This window comes from Solea solea, chromosome 5, assembly GCF_958295425.1.
Source record: "Solea solea chromosome 5, fSolSol10.1, whole genome shotgun sequence".
Lineage (NCBI taxonomy): Eukaryota > Metazoa > Chordata > Actinopteri > Pleuronectiformes > Soleidae > Solea > Solea solea.
The window spans coordinates 10392353-10413760 of record NC_081138.1 but is presented as its reverse complement, the minus strand read 5'-3'; the positions used below and the strand labels follow the sequence as shown (position 1 = coordinate 10413760).

At 39.1% G+C, this 21408-nt stretch overlaps 1 protein-coding gene across 2 annotated transcripts in view; it reads right to left on the bottom strand.

The window, feature by feature from the left end:
- Nucleotides 1-222: 222 nt before the first annotated feature.
- The window catches only part of LOC131459443 (protein kinase C-binding protein NELL1-like), a 223294-nt gene continuing 202108 nt past the window's right edge, over nucleotides 223-21408 (bottom strand). Inside the window, exons 16-20 of one of the 2 annotated variants that reach the window (XM_058629295.1) lie at nucleotides 11456-11596; nucleotides 5996-6189; nucleotides 2453-2629; nucleotides 1898-2122; nucleotides 223-770 (exon numbers count right to left, since the gene is read on the bottom strand). In XM_058629295.1, the coding sequence (XP_058485278.1) occupies nucleotides 720-770; nucleotides 1898-2122; nucleotides 2453-2629; nucleotides 5996-6189; nucleotides 11456-11596 (788 nt within the window). In that variant the 3' untranslated portion in view covers nucleotides 223-719. The remainder of the gene's footprint in view (nucleotides 771-1897; nucleotides 2123-2452; nucleotides 2630-5995; nucleotides 6190-11455; nucleotides 11597-21408) is intronic. The other variant, XM_058629296.1, reaches the window with a different exon arrangement.

Below are 21408 nucleotides of genomic sequence, written 5' to 3'. Positions count from 1 at the left end.
TTTATTGAGGGACATTTCTAATTATGATTATAACGGATGTAGAAATTGATTTATGACTTAATGAAGCATTAAAACATGAGATACCATATAGACTATTTACCACTCTATTCATATTCTACCCACACTGCATAATGTAAAATCCTTCTTGATTTCCAAATTTAAGATTTAAAACCATTGAAGATGAAACTGCACAGAGTGGAAAACTAAACCTGCAATTGTTGGGGGCAATTTTCTTGACATTTGTTTCAACTTTTAACTTCATCCTGTTTCAGTAAAAGAATATTGCACAGAGGATGCACTACTTCTGATTGACCACAACACTACAGGAACTGACTGACAGCTGGAGCACTACAAGTTCTGTCCAGCTGCAAATCCAATGTATTTGTACCACTGAGCTGCTTGTCTCTGGTTTCAGTTCAACATGTGATAGTGAACACATGTAGAGAAATGGAAATGACACAAAACACGTAGACAACACAGTGACTGGTGTGAGAGGGACTCCCACACACACATTCACACACAGAGGCACACACCCACACAGTTTGCTGAGAGAGTTGCAAACAGCCTCAGTCCCTCAGTTTGCCCAGTCTGTATTTTCTGTGCTCACACCAGCATGTGTGTGTGTGTGCATGAGTCTTTTATATGGATCCAAGGAGAGAGTCAGCAGATGGAGGAGGGGGCGTGGCAGTCCCATAGTGAGAAGAGGGTCATGGGGGGCTTTAGTTGTTCTGAAGGCAGTCGAGATCCACTGAGCAGCAAACATTCCCGTTCTGAGACATGAAAGAAGTGATATAAAGTTAGATCTACTGAGGTGTAATACAATATGCAGTACATTTTGAATATTCTTTCAGGCCACATTCAGCTACAAATCAGAGCTTAATGTAGAAGGAACTTGTGAGGTTAATGTGATCTACGTCTGCAAAGTCAGTAGGTTCATTTTACACAAATTACAAAAGCATGCACAGTACTTTCCTCTTACCCTTAGGTATCTACTTATTCATTTTCAGAATTGTCTACTGTGCTTTTTAGACATCCATCACTGTGAGTTATGCCACCACTCTTGTAAATTGGAAGTGAACAGAGTTTAGGATGTGTGACACTTAGAGGTGACAACTTTGAAAAATTTAACAGCAATATATCTTTTCACAGACAAGGTCCTGGTTGAACTAGATGATCAGCAGACTTCAATGTCACAGTGCCACACTTTCCCATTGGAACTACTTTCTACAGAGGAATGGTCCTAATGATAAAGATTTAAGAGGTCACTATATCAAAAGATTAGCACAAACACTGTCTACATGGTTGGATACTTGTTCAGAAGAAGGTAAATATATTGCTGAGCAGGGAAATGGTGGTTGGTTTACAACTAATTTAATTTATTGATCATCTTAGCAATTATAGTGCATATAAAACAATGATGGTATAATCTATTCCATATACTGAAAAAAGTAAATAAATAAGTATTGTCCGAAATGCATGATACACACAGTGCCATGGTCCATCATTACCATAAATATTGGTGCTGTAGATAAGTTTGTCAACTCACACACACTATTAGAGTAAATACACACTAAATATGGTTTAATCCGCTGATTAAAAACACACACCTGACTAAACTTTCCTGTCTTTGAAGCATCTTCGACAGGAACCAAACCAGCTTCAGGCTGTCCAGACTGATCTCCAAAAACACACTGCTGCATTTTATTTTTACTAAATGTGTGGAGATGATCTAAGTTGTGGTGACATTTTTAAAATGTAATGTCTCTTACATCATCAGTGAAGAGAGACAAGCAGATGTTACATATTCTTCTGTAAACTAAACTCAATTTACTCCAAAAATGATTGTGTAGTGTAAGAGCAGTATTAAAGCAAACCTCCATTGTGGCTGTTCACCTACCTTACACTTGCAGGTAGTGCAGGGTGAGTTGGGCATATGCCATGTGTCTCCACTGAGGCGGGCGACCCCAGCAGGGTCCTGGCATGTCTGCCGGATGTCATATGACAGGCTGTCGGCCAGGCAAGGGTCTGTGACGCAACGCGGGCAACATTCACCCTCTGCCACCGCTGTGTACTCACACAGCAACACTGGGCAAACCAGAGGCCAGCAGTCCACCTCCCCCTCCTGCAGAGGCACAGAGAAGTAAAATAAGGAAAGGTGTAGGAAATGTTTCTTGAGGTGTTGTTTTTTTCTTTTAATCAGCTCATGTGGAAACAGCTTTCACAGCTCACACACTGTTTTGTTGCTACAACTCTAATTAGAGAGGTGGTAATTATCTGAGCCCTCCACACACAGCAGAGCAGCGGATCATGGCCAGGTATTAAACTAATCCCAGCCAGCCTGTCACCAGACTCTTTTAACAAACCACACTGAGGGAGTTAAAATGAATGTCAGCTTTTGTTTGTGCAGGCAAAACACCTAGCTTTGAGTGCTCGTGTTTTTCTGAGTACAGACCGTGCAGCGGCACTGCTGGCAGCCGTCCATCCAGGACGCTCCGCTGCGGTAAAGTGTGCGTCCACTCTTGTCCAGGCACTGGCTGTTAGGCCTGTTGTCACAGTTGGGACAGCAGAACAGATCCTCGTTTGGGTCTCCGCAGTCACAGGGTCTCTTTCTGCAGTATGTCTGCCCATCCTACAAAACAGAGGTCACAGTGGTCAGATAGCAATAATGGAGCCTGACACACAGTCTGTGGATGATTTCATTGGGTGATTTTTGTTGTGATTGATGTTATTATTCTGCTTTTTTTGGTCTTCGTGAACAGAAGTGATCTAACATCATTTATATGCTGTGTTCTTGCCATTTGGACGGTGCCATGTTAGCAAACAGAGGTTCAGAGATGTCACCTGTGTTTTTACTCGTACTCCAACTGTTTGCAGCTGTCTTGCTTTACTGGCACAATGTTGCTGTTGACTCTGTCTGCTGTCTTGTCTTGTCATGAAACAATTTACTTCCTGTATACAGCACAGGAATGTCACCAGGTGGCAAGTGATTTGAATACTGCAGAGAGTCGTGGCACTGATAACTTTAATCAGCATTGTGAGGACTCATTTGACATGTTTAGATTTAAAGTTAGCACTCCACAACTCTAATAGCCCCTAGGGCGAGGGTGCCTCACCTTTCAACAATACAAAATAAAACAAGACCCACTGTGATCATATACATAATTAAGATTACAAAAACACCTCACTAAGTGAAAAAATATGGTGTGAAATTTCGCCTGTGCAAAATATTCATTTTGATGCTCACAGAGTGTTCACCTTGAGAAAGGAAATATTCAATATGTCAAAAACAAATCAATAAACAAATCACATTTGGCTTGTTTTTAGTATCTTTGCTGTAGTTCAGTTTAAAAAAAGAAAATACCTAAAAGCAATAAATCATGATTTAAAACCCTATATTAATTCCATTTAAGACAATGGGATAAGATCAAGGTGAGTATCTCACATCTCTCCCAGATGCCATAAGGAAGAGTTAGTCACCAATTGGGTATATTACATTCCTTCTCTTTTAACTCAAGGCTACTTTAGTAACTCTCAAATCTCAATGTTCTAACTGCAGCCATAAATGAAGCAAACATTGTGATAGACGTTTTGTAATTTGAGCTGTAATACAAAGTCAAACACAGCATTCTGTTAGCTCTGTGAGACTCTCCCGTCACCATGTCCCTGGCTCTCTGTCTCTACCCAGAGAGAAGTTTATGGGCCTTATTACTCAGCACTGCCAGCACTGTCTGGCCAGGGGATGCTGGTGTAATGGAGATGTAAAAATGTTACATAAAATGGCTGTTAGAAAATGTATGGGGGCCATAAAATCATTCTGCATACCATTAAAAGGGCAATTCAGAGCCAATTTTTTATAGATGCATATTGTCCTGCTACAGTAACCGCTGAGTCCCCTGGTGCCAATATCGATGGCCTTGGTCTTTACAGTTGCGGCCCTGGACTTGCTGGGAAATTACTGCCAATTGTACCATGTTGGCAGAATGTATGAAGACAGACTTAATTTAGATGCTGGAAATAACATCAGGCCCAACTGCCAACTTTACTACTTTACAGCTTTTTACAGCTACTTTGATGACAACTATTTATTTTTTATTATTAGATGTGCCTTGTTGTCAACAAAGACATTAGAAGAGATATTACTCTCTAGGTACATTTCATTCACCTAAATTTTTAGTTTTTCAATTTCCTTTCTATAAATGCTTTTAAAAGCTGAATATGAACGATAATGCTCCCACTTTTAATTTCACATCCCAGAGTGTCTACCAAATAATTTCATCTTTGTATATACATATATGCAGTGTGTTTTTCTTGATGTGTTGTTTTGTGGGATTGCATTGCCCTGACCTCTCAGGGCCACCGTAATTTATTGTAGCTAGGTCAAGGATATTATAAAACACTGCCATTGGCCATCTGCATGTGGCTGCTTTGACTGAATCATTTCTCAACATTTGCTCCAGCACATCCACACTGATTGTTGTTGTAGTATGTTATCGTGCCTGGTTTAGCCTTTAGTGATGTTCCTGCTTTCCTGTGTAAGGCTCCACCAATTTCAACACCACACTGTCTCCTAGCCTCTGACCTGGCCTCCGCGTCTTGTCTCCTCCCAGGTATGGTGCACCATTCACCATTTATTTAGTATCGGCATCAGCAGCAAGCCAGAACTTGATGCCACATTTGTCTGGTTTGCTGGCGATGTATTGGATGAAGCTGAATGTTGACTTTGTTGGAAAGAGCTGTTCATCCACAGTAATGTTGACACCAGGTTTCAGCGCGCACTGAGGGGCCCGCTGCTTCCGTTACAACTTTCTGACTCTATCTTCTCCCACTGTTTTCACATGGCTTTACAACTCTCCATATTGTGCTATCTTTTGCTTTTTCATGCCTTTCTGCAACAGCTGCTGGCACAACAGGCAACCCAAGGTTTTGAACTGTCACCAGAACATATTGCGTGTTAGTTTTTTCTTTTCTTTTTTTGTCTGAGTCTAAACTATAGTGGAAGTGTGACTGCAGCGGGTGTGTGACTTGAAAACATCCTGCTCGTGAAATACCTCCTGTGTCACTGCAGGATGTAAATGATGGAAGTGACCGAAAGACCATGCATGCTGTCATTTCAATTTACATAGTTTCTGCATAGAATTGCAGGAAAGGAAAGATGTATTTGGAATATTTCTATCACCTGATGTTTATAAGTTAAATGTCATCATTTATAATACACGTTTCTTATCTTACATTTGTAGATTATTTCATGTGCAACACTGTGGTGTCCAAATAATTGTATTCCCACAAACCCCTCAATGTCTATTTTGCTTTAATTAATTAATTTAAATCGATCAATATATCACTGCCCCCACAATCCTGATCACAGAAATGAGTCATTATGCTGCCTCAAATATTTGTCAGGATATAACACAGGCTAATGACGAACAGATGGGAGCTCTGAGGAGTTTTTTCCTTGAATCATCCCCTTATGATGCTTATTTATTCTCTCCTGAGGTTAGAATGCTGAGAAATGGCAAGATATTTCTGTTTAGGTCATATGAATTTATATTGATGTCAGCTAAATGTACCCGACAGTCAATTACACATGTATATGTCTTTGTTTATGTTGTGTTGCAACAGTATCGGAAACCATGAAGTCAGCTAGCGCTTCACTACTAATAGGGAGTGTGGAATATCAGATATGTTCTATCCCAATTAAATAAAATTGATTTTCTGTGAAAATCAAATAAATATGATAAATATTTAGCTTAAGTGAAAATCTAAACATGTTTGCACACTTAAAGATGGCATTTTGAAGTATTTTTTCCCCATATATCAAAGTATCTAAAACTTAGGATTGATTAAGAATTGCTCAATACATATTGACACGTCTATAAGCCTGTGTTCTTCATTACAAGCACAATATATATTAACAGCTTAGAGGGTTTGCGATCAATGAAATCAATTAAAAAAATCTGCAGTGTACATAAATGTGCAGATGTTCCTTCTTTTGTACCTTGCAGGAGCATATGGTGCAGCGGTCAAAGCTGGGTTTCCAGTCTTCTCCATTGTGTCTGATTCCTTCTTCCTGTGGGCAGTCGCCACTGCAGCCGGGACCAGATGTACACACACAGTCGTAGCCTCCTGGGAGGTTTACACACACGCTGTCGTTCCAGCAGGTGTGTGTCTGTGAACTGCACTCATCAATGTCTGCAAAATAAAGAGCAAGCCAAAACAAATTACTATTAACATGTTCATTTCATATCTTGTTGTGAATGCAACATAGTAAAAAAACACACAGAAAAAAGGGAGATTATATTTACATTTAGTCATTTGACGTTGTTATTTAAAATGATTTGTAAGTGATTATTAAGATTAAACGTAACATCATCAGCAAACAAGCAAACACTACAGCCATGCAGATTTACTGCACATTTCAAATTTCACATGATGGTTTTGTATTCAATTCGATTTTCTCAAAGGTTGATATAGACACAATGCAAATATAGATCTAAATTTGTTAAATAGCCACAAATTGTATTATTCACATCTTTTATCCCTTTATGTTTTTGAGATTAAGGCGTGTGTAGTATTTATAATAATCACGGTGAATTCTTAAGTCACTTCAATGAGCAATCTGACATTTACTCAATACTCAAAACAAGGTATTTGCTATTTTGGGCTGTAAAATGTAAGATCATATGGAACCTTACAGACCAAGTGGCAACACAGCTTCTGTGAAACAGACTCTTCATAGTAGATTCCCAAGAGTCATTGTGGCATCTGGTCATTCAGCTTTTTTTAGTTTGCTTGTCTACCAACCATATATCTGAGCACATAGGACACATTGCATTTCGGTGTACTTTTCTTTATCAGCACAGGACAGGAAACTCCAAAGATCAGTCCCTACTTTCATCATGAAGCCATGACATTTTCCCTTTATCCTTACTAAATGTGAGCTGTTTATAGAGGAAAAGACCAAAGTTCCCGCTCTGCTCTCCTGCCTCCAGACATCGATCACACCCACACAACACTCATGGCAACCTACTAGTGTTGTGTGAACAAAAAAAAATTTAATTTATGTTACACATAAGGCATTTAATGTCATGTGAGACTCTATGTGAGCAGACTTGTCTCAAACATCACATCATCATCATGTGACCATGTTATGTCCCTGTGTTGATACTTGAGAAAATGTAAAATGTTATCCTCAGATTATCACATCCTTATTTTACTTTGACTACTCCTGCCTGTCCATTAACAATTATGGTTACACTTTACATTACAGTACAGTAACAATACAACAATAGTATGTCTCAATATGGAAATAAATATACAATACAAACTTTTTACAAAGCTTTTTACAAACCCTATGTCATATTAATCCTAGAGCAAAATCACTCACATCATAGCTCAAATAAGGAGGTCAGTCTGTAGACCAGAGAGTTATTTTCAGTCATGTCTATAATAAAAGTGATGAAACCATGTCAAGAGTAGGTACCCAAACTGTCAGGCTGGTTAATTTTCATAGGAGCTGTTTATTCATGACATTATTTTTTAAAAGCACTGTAGCTGAAGTTAGATTATCTAAGAAAATGGATAATACATACATTACAAGTACATCTTTCAAAACTACTAACTAGCAATACAAGGATGACCAAAGAATAACAAAGCAGCCAAAATGCCCCAGTGGTTCCTCTCAACAGCTACACACACATTAGGTCTAAACACTTCAACATATATTTGTTTTCTCCCGTGGAGCATGATGAATAGTATCTGGCAAACAGACCTGCTCTGGTTGGATATGAGTTTTCGGTCAATGCTGCATCAACAACAAGCACATTGACATTGTGACAGTTCTGAACACACATGCTAATTGGCTTCAGTATCCAGTTTACTCCACACAGAGAGAAGAAAACAGCTCAGCTCAGAATTCATTGTGTCCTGTGACAGATGATTTGCATTTACTAAATGAAATCCCCATCAGCCAGTCAGAAATGTTGTAGCTCCGGTGGGGAAGGAGCTACATTCACAGCAACCACATGCTGCTGCTCACAGATGAAGCTCAGCTCATTCTTACACATGAGCTGTGATAGCCTGTCTTATAGCCAAACACAATGAACCTGACCACGATGCATCTATAGTGAAAAGCTTGCGCTATTTCCCACAAAAGCACTAATCCCGGAGTTAATTCACATGATAACACATTTCTCTTTAGGCATAGGAACATAAACACAAATAAATGTAACAAATAAATCTCTCTGACAGATGTAATTATAAGTAATCAGAAAGCTCAATCTTTAAATATTTAAAACATTTTTAGCTGGTATGTCTCCAGGCTGCCGATCTCAAAGAGAGAAAATGATGCACACACACTGTCGTGCAGGGAAACAGTGGAGTTTATAGTGTTTTACCCTCATCTTTATGCACATCTGTTTATTAAAGCCACCTGTCTTTCCCTAAAGCATGAGGCATAATGAACATGTTTTCAGATGCAGCTCATGCAGTTCTTAGTCAAAGCAATAAAGAAAAAGCACTGCTGTATGCAGCTGCTCCGGTCTTCACCACAGCAATATGCAGAGTAGAACAATGCAACATAAAACCATCAAATGAGGCACTTCACAGCGGCTAATGCACCATGCTGCACTGACAAAACACAGAACTTACAACCCACAGTCCTTTATGACACTGATACTACAATACCAACGCTATAGTGACCATACAGTACAATTATTTCTCAATCGCTTTATTGAAACACATTCAGAAAATATGGGAAATATGTATGCAGTTTTAAAATAACAAATTTTTCCAAAAATAATCAGTTTCTACACGTGTTGAGTATTTAGTGTGACCTACCATTACACTTAGACAGTAACACAACCCTCTTAAAGCTCTCTTAAAACTGAAATACAACATAAAAAACATAAAAACAACAAAGCTGGTGGTGCCCTAAGGCTTTGCACAGTGCACATTTGAAATGTTTGTTAATGCACAACGTTGTTTTACACCTGCACAGTTTTGACATACTTTAATAAGGCATTGTAACTGCAGCCTGAAACATTTACTGGCTGCTCAACAATGGCCTATATGAGCAGTCTCAGCATCTGTGTTTCACGATTTGAAAATTGTTATGTTACGGAACAATGCAGACAAATGCTTCAGCAATTGGAAATTGTGTCATTGTTATTATTTTGTGTTAGGGGTTTATTTTTAGGGATCATTCAGAGTGCACTCTATCCATCTCCTGCACAGCCAGCACATAATTGTCGAGTGACTTGTTGTGTAACTTTCTGCTCTGCTAATGAACAAAATGCTGCTTTTTTATTTTTGTTTGACTCATGGAGATACTGTGAAGAGAATAATCCTGGTAAATGTCATGTGTACTTACTTTCCAAGCTTGCCTCAAGCATAATACTATAAACAGTAAGAGAGGAGAAAATAGTTTTTACTAGGTGAAGAAAGTGGTATATTGTGTAAATGAATGAAGACTTTGCAAATACATCCTGAAACGCATAAAACATGAAACTTCAACATCATTCAGAATGGAAATACTGGATGCTGAACATAGAGACAGACAAGCAGACAAGCAGTTTATGCTGGAGTAAAAGGCTTCTACTGAATCTTTTATATTGTATCATGACTGCAAATTCAAAATGACTACAGGTTTCACATCCATACAGGGACACGCTACAAGCCTTTTATAGCTACACTTACAAGCCTAAAGTGAGTGAGTTTCCTACACACAATAGGTAACTATAATATTGCTTTTAAAAAACAGTGTACTATCTTTAGTGCTTGATCCATTCCAATTTCACTTGTACTGCAGCCATTGTCCTTAACGCCCTGCATCTACTTGTTAATTATTGTAAATTGTCATTCCTAATTATATAATAGTTATGTTAACCTCTACTGAGATGATGTGTGGAGGAGTTGTATTAATAGGAATCATTTATTTTATATAGCAAAGTAGAATAGCCTCTAAATGAGAGGGAAACAGAAAGTAAGAGCCATTCCTTATCCTTTTAAAGTTAAAGGAGAAAAGGAAATCAGACATACAGTATGTGGTTCTTCTCTTGCCTTATTGTGCAGAAAACATATTGATCCCCTCAACGTAATGGAACCAAACCAGTGTGCAAGTGTTGCATCCACATTTAAAGAGTATAAGTCAAAGCAAAAGCATTTGCCATTACAACATTAGACCTGTTCACTGGTGAAAAGTACAGCAGTTACAGGCTGAGGGTTATTTAGACAATATTAGCTTCTTTCAAGCAGGTAGAATATAATGAAACAATGAAAACCATGAACAGTACTTTTTTATTGCTGTTAGCAAATGTAAGGACACTAACATACCTCCTCCTCCTTAGCAAGTTAGAGGTGTATAAATGTAAGCATGTTAAAGCTACTATTTACCTAACAACACCACTGCCCAGTCAGAATTCAATAGTCGAGTCGAGTCGAGTAAGAAGTGGGACATATCTGAGAACAATCACATTAATAATAAATAGACTTATCAGTATTAGTAAGTGTTTAAAACTTTGGTTTCAAATCATGTAAAATTCAGACACACACACACACACACACACACACACACTTTATTGGGGACCTACTGTGTGTCGGGAAATTTGAAACTAGCGATCGAGACCAGTAACTTCTCAGTTTGCTGATGTTACCTTATTTCCCTACGGATTTACTTTCCTTATTGGCTTCAGGAGGAAACCAGAAGACTATGTCCATTATTCATACATATGGTCTATGTCACATATGCCTCCTCCATGTTAGAAGAGACACAGGCCAAACAATAACCACAAAGTAGACAACAAAGGTAGTTGTTGTTCCCCTTACCTAGTGTTATTTGCCTTTTACTTAATTTGAGGTAGCTTGATTGTAACTAATTATTTGATTCTCTAAGCGAGTCCGGCCAGGGAGTATGAGCAGAACCCTGATACAGCGCTCACTACTCCAAATGACATCACAAAGATAAAAGCGCCTACATTCAGGATATTTTCCATTTCTTTTGTTGCAGTGAGAGAAAGATGTCTTAAATTTTAGGTATAGTCAATAAACCAAGGAACCAAGTAAATACTTGAATTTATAGTTTGGCCTTTCACTGTTTCACTGTTTCCTCCGGTGCATCATCAACACATAGTACAAAGAAAACTGTGTGTCGAGTGAGGGCACATAACAGGAAAGAAACATTTTACAGCAGCACAAATCTGATGTGCGTTCCTCATGCACATCTCATCAAAGGTTGTTGTGAGTTTCAGTCTGCATGGTTACGAGCTGTGAAGGTGAGAAGACCTCTGATTAACTTCCTTGTAAGCCTGCTGGGTAACATGTTAGAGCAAACACACAGACCCATCACAGTTTGGGCCCGTGTCAACACATTACATTCAAACAGTAATCGGAATCCTGAGGTACTGCACATGTGGTATTTCCAAGCAGTGATAAGGATGTTTTCAATTCAGTGTTTGCTCACCAAAGCAGGAGCTCCCATCAAGTAGGTAAGAGCCATTGTCATGGAAACCATTCCTGCATTCACAGTGGTACCAGCCAGGCAGGTTGACACAGCGGGAGTGGTTGTGGCACTCAATAAGACCCTCTGCACACTCATCAATATCTGGAGACACAAACACAGACAGTTGCTTCAGTATCAGTAGCAATGATTTTACTAGTGCAGAAAATTAACCTGAAATTTAAACCTTTTTTAATTTATTTTTTATAAATATTTTATTTTTGCTGTTCTTTCATCTGTGCTAGTTGCAGCAGTGAATGTCGAACCAATCAGAGCAAACTGCCATCAACAGTGAAGCAGGGTCAGCAGCTTCCCAGATTAGACAGCCAACATCTCTGCAGCCTGTCTGGCACAGCAGGGATCAAAGTCTTTTTATAAATCACACCATTTGGCAGCAAAGTTGTTTCCTTTGTGCACTTCTCTGTTTCTTATTCCCGCTCATTCCTCCATTTCTACTTGGCTTGCTTTGTCTCTGGCATGTGGTGTGCATACACAAGCCCATGCAGCCCAGAGGTGTTAGGTCTTTGCTCTCTCAAATCTCTCTCATCCATTATGTATGGTGTGAGCCCTGCATCTCGCTCACCTGCAGCTGTCTCACTCCTGGCTCTAGCACCTGAACTATACACACGCCCTGATGGTTAAAGTGTGACCTTCAATCATACCTTCAATCATGTTAATGAAAACCATAGTATAAACAGGGCAAACAGGGAGAGGCTGTGTGTGCTGTAATTTATCTCTGAATGTCCTATTTTTTCATTAGAGGGGAAAATCCCATGTCTTAAGAATATCGGCCAAATACAATGCATTAGCTTGTAGCTTGACCAGCAATTTAAAGTGAGAAACTTGTAAGTCCAGTGTATAAACCTTTGGTGATATTATTTTTATTTAACAGAAGCTGAAGATAAAATAATTACACTTTGTATACATTTTATATGTATTTGAGCCTTTAATATTCATATCACAAGCTGGGTCAGCTCATATGGAGGCCGCCACTTTGGACCACAATGAATGAAACTTGTAACATCTTTTAAATTTGTGATGGTAAATGAAGGCTACATGGGTTCTCCATTAAAGAGAAGGTAAGCTGCAAAATTCAATTTCACCAATACATGTTGCTAAATTACACATACACACACTGTAACATTAAACCCATTGTGTCTCTATACTGTAATATGTGTGGCCTTTGTGCTATGTTGTTGTATATATATTTTGATTATAGTCATAAGAGTGCACAAAGGGGAAACTCAGGGTGAGCCATTTAAAAGAGTGTGTTGTGGTTTTGTTGTTGTGGCAGTGTGCTGCGGGTAATAAGACGTGGCAGCTGCTGGGAGGGCTGCCCTCTGTCAGTCCCTAAAGATTAAGTGTGACTGCTTGCTGAGAGCAGCTAACCCTTCAACAAAAGTGCAGGGATGTGTGGGTGGACGAGAGGGCAAGGGTTTATGTCCATGCATCGTCTGCAGTGCATTTAGGGTGTGCCCAAATCCAAATTCCATGCTGTGTTGGGACACAATTTCATTTCAGAATCCGAATTGGTTTTAATGCAAAACAGGTTTTTAACATAAAAGATCTTGCTTTGGTGATTTGGTACAAAACAAACAATGTAACAAGACAATGAGGCCACGTTGGAAACAATGAAAAATTTGCCTGTAAAAATGTAGGCATAGTTTCAGTTAATATCTCCATCCACACGGAACCCCTGAAACGACTCAAACCGCTGTAGTGCATATGCCAGCACTGTAAGTTGTGCTGTTTCACACTTTACAAATACACACACGCACACACACATGCTGTGGATGTACAGTCCAGCCGACTGTGTGTGGAACAATAACTGATCTGTATGATTAATTCAGTAATTTTTGAAGTAAAAAAAGGTTTTGGTCTCTATTTTACGATTCAACACTTTTTTAACCCATGTGTGTAAAATTGTTAAAGACATGTTCTAATGTTATCTAGCATCTTCTCAGGCTGACTTCAGTTACTTTTTAGTTACTAGTTGGTAAAACTGTCAGACAATCGCCAAACACAAAACAATGAACGACAGTGCGAGAGAGAGGTGGGAATATGACGTCATCGTTTACCGAAAGTAGTTTATTCGCTGTCTACACGGAAACGAGAGGCTGGTGTTTTGAGATTTTCCGAAAATACAGTTTCAGATCCCCTAAAATGCCGTCTAACACAGCTATTTTCTGTGTGTGTGTCCAACTCTCTGCGCGCGGTAAATACAGTTAGATGGATCTCACTGGTGTGGCAGAATTGTGCATTTAACAATATTTAGGTTTATGACAGAAAGTCACTAGATTTGTTTAAGTCACCAGGGGTCTATAAAGTCGCACACAGAAACAGCACGAAATGTAAACTTCAGCAAACAGACAATATTTTCCCTGGCTCGGTTCATTCTGTCTCCATTTCTGTTATTATATCTGTAATCTGTTCTTCTCTGTTTTTGGTGTAGTGTTACAGCACAACGTCCAGTCCTGGCATATGTACTACAGGCTCTGTGTGAACGTATTTGTTCATATACATCTCTGTGAGATATTTCCTGAAACAATGCTGTCTTCACGGCAAATAAAGATTTAAAAATATTGTTTACGTCTGGACAAAACAATCAAAAATAAAATAAACTCAATTAAAATTGAAATACATAAAAATATGAAGAGACACAATAGGATGAGAAATACAATATGTGCAGTACAGTTATTACTGTTCTGAACCTGCTTTTGCAGGTGCATTTTACTATCTTAAAAAAATCCCATTAAAGTATTTAATTTCACTGACTTCAGACCAGTTATTGTTGATTAATCATTTACAATTTGTTCCCACTGCATCAAGATGGCATTAAACAACATGTACATTAGATGGGATGTTACAGCTCCACTTGTGTCATTCTTAGCACTGCTTTGCGCTACACGATCAAGCCTCATAAATCCACATACTGGAGCTACGAGGTCATTTCAAAGGTATTGCCTGTTGCACCAATTTAATCCAGTAGTGGTTAGATGATGAGGCAGGATTTAATATATCATCACTACCAGTTTTTTAAAGTTGTAAAAGGTATTGCATGTTGAAACTGGTGCTGTTGCCCTCCTATAATATTGGCTGACACATTGCATTGTATTGTAACTTTCAATGTATTATTGCCTGCACAGTGACCATGAAGAGAAAAGGGTTTTGCATTAATGCTATAGAGTAAAAAAAATATTTTATTTAAAACTTATACATAAGAATTGTCCAATTGTGTTAAATATCTGTCTTGTTTGGTTAGCTGTGGTATGACAGCAGTGTGTCTGTCCATAGTTTTATGGAAAACAAATATAGATGGAAACACTTAGTTAAAGATCCAGTGTGTAAGAATTTGGGACGCCTAATGGAGAATGCAGGTTGTAACAAACACAGAATACTCCTCAGCTATTAAATGATTACAATTTTTATTTTTATTCTAAAATTATTATACAATTATACAAGCACAACCATGCGTAGTATATTCAATTTCTGCCATTAAATCCTCCTAAATGTTTAAAGTTATTTTTTGGCTCTTAGTAAAAGAATATAAAACGTGTTATGACAGAAGCTTGTTTCAAATTTATGTACAAATAGTGAGATGGTTAGTGAATAAAAATATGGAAAGCAGAGAATTATACAAAAGAAGTGTGTTACCTTTGTCAAAACACATTCATTTAGCTGTTCATGTTGGCAAAGCTTTTGAGTTTGCATGCAATCAACGAGGTGGCTTAGAGTCTTTATTTAGCTAGACACAGAACACTGTAGTCATCAGTTACTGTGGCTGCACAGAGGAGGGTAACAGCTGCCAGCCACTGTAATATACAGCACGGGAAGTCCACATATCATTTTATATAGCATGTGGTTTGACTAATGAACCTGCAGTACACCGTATATCAACTGCAAATCTCACTGTTGCCGAAACATTGAAATAATTTGTCACAGCTGCAAATAATATCCAGTGTTTAGTGACAATTAGGACTGTGGCACTAAGATTTATTTGGAACAAATGAAGACATCATTCTTTCTTTTATGTTGCATTTGCAACAGTAATACATGTCTTGAGTCTCACACAAACATTATTTATTGTTTTGCATTACAGAATAAACACGTTTATGTTCACTGGATGGATACTTGTAATGGAAAGCAGTGATTCTCAAACACAAACTCAAGCGTGAAGAGAAAAGAAAAGTGAAGATGTGAAGATGTTTTCAATACAAAACACTTCCACTTTATTTCTGAGATCAAAAGGAAGGCCAGGCTAGTTTGAGCAGGTGTGCTGCTGGAGGTATAGGGTGCTTGGAGATAGTGAAGGGGCCATCAACCACCACTTTCTGCCCCTGGACAACATCATCAATATCATCAACATCACACAGACATGCACACACACACCCAAGCTGGTTTTGCATTCTTTGTGTGGACACTCATAGACATAATGCATTCCCCTTAACCTAACAGTAACCCTAGAGAGTTACTGAGGGTGTCTGTGTCGGTTTGTTATTAAGTTCTGTAGAAATGTTATGTATATTATTAAGAGTCAATAAGTAAAATTAATCTAATGCGGATTGAACTAAGAGCAGGTAAATTGTGTTTTGTACCCTTGTGTACGCTGCAACCATGGATGTATTACTGGATAGAGCACCACCCCTTTGGCTCTGTTCATTCCTATGGAGTTGCTCACTCAGCACATATGCCAAAAAGGTTTCTGACTTGTCGTTTTGAAGCTTCAGGAGAGCCCTGTTTCTTATTCACTTTGGTAGGAAACAATCTTTATCAATGATTTTGAATTGTTTTGTGATTGTCTGTGTAAACTGCAAAATGCCCATTTTCCATCCAACGTCTACTGCTTTATCATCCACCGGAGGGGTGCTGTACCAATCCAAAAAGATTGTGAGCCACCCCACCAGGATCCACTGTGATGACAACTGATATCAGAAGAATTTGAAACTCTTTGGACGGACTGTGAAAACTGATTCTGCTTGAGTGGTAGAACATATTTGCACTTAATTGCTCTTATGTACATCCCACCAGGAGAGAGACCTTACCACTGGACCCACACAACCTAAAGGTGTGGGCTTGTGCCATAGAGACTGAATAAAATCCCCCGTGGGTGTGTTATGTTTAATGTTTTCAGTGTTTTGTTCCTTTATTGAATATATGTGATTAACCAAGTTGAAGGTGACCTGCAGTAATCTAAATAATATATGTTAGTTAAACCAAACCTTTTGAGTGTGTGTCATTAGTCATCAAACTTGCTCTAGTAGTCAAACCTTAGTAATTAGTCTAGCATTCAATTAAATATTATAACCTGTATCCCAACCTTTGAGAAGGGTGTAACTTAAACCATCACAATTAAATACCTAACCCTTACTCTTACTCTAATCCAATTCTAACCCTAAAACCAGGTCTTAATCCTCAAAAAGCCAGTTAAAGTCGTGTGGACCAGCCAAAATGTCCTCACAAGGTCAAAATGTCTTCACAAAGATAGGTTTGCTTGACAAAACACAGTCGACTAACGACACACACACACACACACACACACACACAGTAGGAGGCTAAGCCTTGTTGTGGCTGATGATCACTTTATGCCAGTTTCAATCATCCACTTCAAGACATTAGGGTTAAACAACAGACCACCTTGTGATTGGATCACACCAGGTGTGATGCATGTCAATAATGATTGCCGAGTGCTCCCCTGTCATTAAATCTTAATTCAGTGAAATGCTGGAAAGGCTAAATTTAGCAGATAACTATAAGTTACAGGCTACATCAAGTATAAGTCAGACATTAAGACAAGAAAGCCAAACTGTTTTTATTATTACTGCCAAACAATAAAATCCTCCTGATAAGCAAAGTTAATTATATAAATACTTTGGTGAGGAAATCTAGTTTGAAAGTCCTTGCAATCAAGACTAAATTAGGTTTGTATTGCATTCCATATTTAGCAACTCCAGACTCTAGACACCTGGTGGTTGTAGAAAGTGTGTGCTGTTGACATATTTTCATTCATTCTTTACTTGACTTTGGCTTTACTTGACTTTTGACTGTGGCCTACATCAGCAAAAGCCTGCAGCACAGTTAGCAAATAGCTGAAAGCTAACTAGTCGCAAGATGTCTTCCCTCTCCATGGATGATTACAACACACTTCTCTAGAAAATAACTGCACTGGAAACTATTCACAGGACTGTATGGAAATGATAGTACTCTTCTGTTCAACTACAATAACAGACAAGAGCATGCCAACACATGGCTAACTAGCACCAACAAGACCGCTGAGCACCAGAGGGGCAGTTTGACCGACATCAGCAAAGCTTTAAGGGCGGTTTTTTTCCACTTGTGCAGCAAAAACTTGATTTATTGGATGGATAAAGTCTTACCTCATCATGTATTATACTGGGTGGATAGAATTGTACAAGAGGAGGGTACACTCATTATCCAAATTGGAAAAGATACATCTACTGGGGAAATTTAATTAGCTCTTAGGAAGTGCCATTACTTGGGCCACACTAGCACTGTTGCCTCGCAGGAAGAAGGTCCGGGTTTGGACTTGGTCTGACTGAGGGCCTTTCTGTGTGGAGTTTGCATGTTCTCCCCATGTGTGCGTGGGATTTTTCTGGGTACTCTGGTTTCCACCCACAATGCAAAAGCATGCAGAGGTTAATTGGACACTTTACATTGAGCGTAGGTGTGAATGTCAGCTGGGACTGGCTACAGCTCCCCACAACCCTCCTGTGGAGGATTAAGCAATAGACAAAGAGTGAGTGAATGAATGAAACCATTTCTTAAGAATACCTCCCATATATGGTGGCACTAGACGTCACTTTTATGTCTAGAGCAAGGCAGTGCAATTGAAATTTAATGCCTGTTATTTGTCATTTGCAATCTGATACCTGGGCCACACGGTTGGTGTGGTGGTTAGCACTCTTGCCTTTGCAGCAAGAAGACCCGGTTGGAACAAGGGTCTTTGTGCGAGTTTGCATGTTTCTGCATGGAGTTTGTATGTTCTCCCCATGTGCTTTCTCCTACATTCCAAAAACATGCAATATGGAGATTAGGTAAATTGGTCACTAGGTGTGACCAATTTGGACCATAGGTGTGTATGTGAGAGTGAATGGTTGTTTGTCTCTATGTGTGGCCCTGCGATGGACTGGCGAAATGTCCAGGGTGTACCCCGCCATACCCTCTATGTCAGCTGAGATTGGAACAGCGCCCCCTGCGACCCCCCAGTGGAGCATAAAGCATTAAATAATGGATGGATGGAGTCTGATACCTGCAATAATTCACTGCTGCAAGCACATGAATACCTTATTACCCCATGCCTCTAAATTCCCCCTTTACTGGAGCACACGTGTTATTTAAAATGCCAACCTAGTAAGACCTTTTTAACAAGATGTAGAAAAGCTAATTTCTGTCAATAATTCCTGTTTCTCAGTAGTCGAATAAAGCCATTTGTTAACTGTCGTGTGTGTATAAGTGTGTGTTTGTCAGCAGTTATTTATTCTCGCTTGTCTGTGGCAGTGGATTGGGTAGGTGACCTTCCTGTGGTATGAGGTACAATATGCTGGACAAACATACACACACTCCATTAATCTTTGTTACAGTAACGGGAAGGAAAGAAGCCAGACAGCATTTCACAGTTCTCACTGTTTCTATCTATTACACTGCAATCGAGAGCACTTACAGACTTTTTTTTTGCCGGGCTTTATTTCTGCCCCATCTGTGGATTTTCCCTGTCAAGGATATGTCAAGACTTTGTGACAGGCCAGAACTATAAAGAGCTGTGAGTTTAAGCCAGGCAAGGACATGGAAAGCGTATAGTTAAAACAATTCCCTTTGCTCTCTGGAGACTCCTCTGGCTTAATATAATTATACTTATTTCAGCTTCCCTATCCTTCTGAAACTGGATCAGAGAAAATCTCACATCATGGTGCATTTACAGTAATGTGTCCTTAGACAGAAACAATAATCAGGGTTTGTTGCTACCTGACAGACTGTGAACATTAAGCTTCCATAAATTTAACAACCTGCTAAATTAAATGAGCATTTACTGTGACTGAAGTCTAGCCTTGCACTAGTAAAGGGATGCTGCACCAATGCTGCACCATATTCATACTGATATCAGTATTACTAGCATTTCCATTTACCTCATGTAAATGTGTAAGTTGGTCAATGTTTCTGTTTGAGTCATACGTCAAATCATTTTATGAATTTGGAAGTTAACCTAATTATTTATCTGACAAAGAAAACTGGATATGAGCTTTGGCTCTTAAATTTAGAATTTACTTTCATACAAAACTACAGCATATAGCATATAATACAGAGGGCACCCAACAGCAATTTTAACATTGATAAACTGTATGATAATTATGATAGACTTGGAATCTTTGAGGTATATTTCAGTTTTAGCCCGGGTCACATTTTCCATGTTCAAAGAGAGCCGATTTGCATTTCTGCATGCATGTATATGCCCTCAGTTCTGCTTATACTAAAACAAGGGTCCATGTCAGTCTAGCATTCTGTGCATGTGTACTCAATCTTACATTCCATTCCAGTAGCGGAATGGACATGTGTGGGTACCAGAAGAACTCTTCACATAACCTTGTTACACAAAGTTGCCATGGTCACCATCTTCTTCATTGTCTCTTTTGATCAAGACCAACAAGACTGCACTGTCAACTGGACAGGAAGAATTGACAAAATTGACATCGCATGGACCCTAACGGACCTCTGCGGACATGCAGTTTGGCTGAACCTGTTGAAAATCCTATTCAGAGCACAATATTTTATTTGTTTGTTTTTTCTCTCTCGTCAAAAATGATAAATGAAACCCAATCACACACTCTAGAGTACAGACTACCACATCGAAAGTAGCAGTGTATACTTCACAATGTGTGAACTGAGATTTCATTGTTAAGGGAGCTGTTCAGCCTCTGATCTTCAAGGGTAAAGCCTGTCAGAAAATAAATCACAAGGATCCAACCATGGATCCACAGCTACATGAGCCCACCAGGGAAAGACGAGCAACCGTGAAGAATTGATCAATGTGGCAAACAACCAAAAGATCAACACCATCTCCCAAGTGCTTTTTATTTAGATGCTCTTAACCTCCCACAGCTACAGTATATGGTGGAGAACAGGAGTTGGTGGAGCAGTCATGTGTTGAACAGGAGAGACGGGCAGATGGGGATGGTGAAGACAGACACAGATGTACATATGAGACAGAGAGTTTGACAGGTGGAGACAGGTTGATAGTGAAACACAGAGACAGACACAGAGAACAGGTTTTGTGTGAGTTAAAAGTAGGACCTGTACAGCTTGCACAAGATGTCTACGTCGAGTCTTCAAAGGAAACCTCCCAAGTCTTGGACACTTGGACATGTATGTATTTCCTTTTCACAATTGAGTGTTAACTGAGTGTTAATCACAGTTAAGGGCCAACATTAAGGTGTTTTTTTTTGTTTTTTTAATTGCATCACTTGTATGCATAGTGCCTTGAGAGAGAGAGAAGGAGAAAGAGAGCTAGAAGGAGAGAGTGTGTGGGTTTTTTCCGGGTACTCCAGCTACATGCAGAGGTTAATTGACCACAGGTGTGGAGTAGGAGTGAATGGGTGTTTGTGTCTGTATGTTGTCCCTGCAATGGACTGGTGACTTGTCCAGGGTGCAGCCTTTTGCCCTATGGTAGACAATGAATGAATGAACACTGCAGTCGAGTTTGTTCATCTGCCTAACATAAAACCACAGGCATTTGCGGTGTGTCTTCTCCGCTTTCACACTTCACTGTCAGGTCCAACAAAAGCAAAAATAATAATAATAAAAAAAAGCCCCTAAATTTACTTAACATTGTTAATATGAACTTTCAATTTTATGGGAATTGCAAAATAATACAATTTTTAAACATGTGATAATAATGCAATATTCAC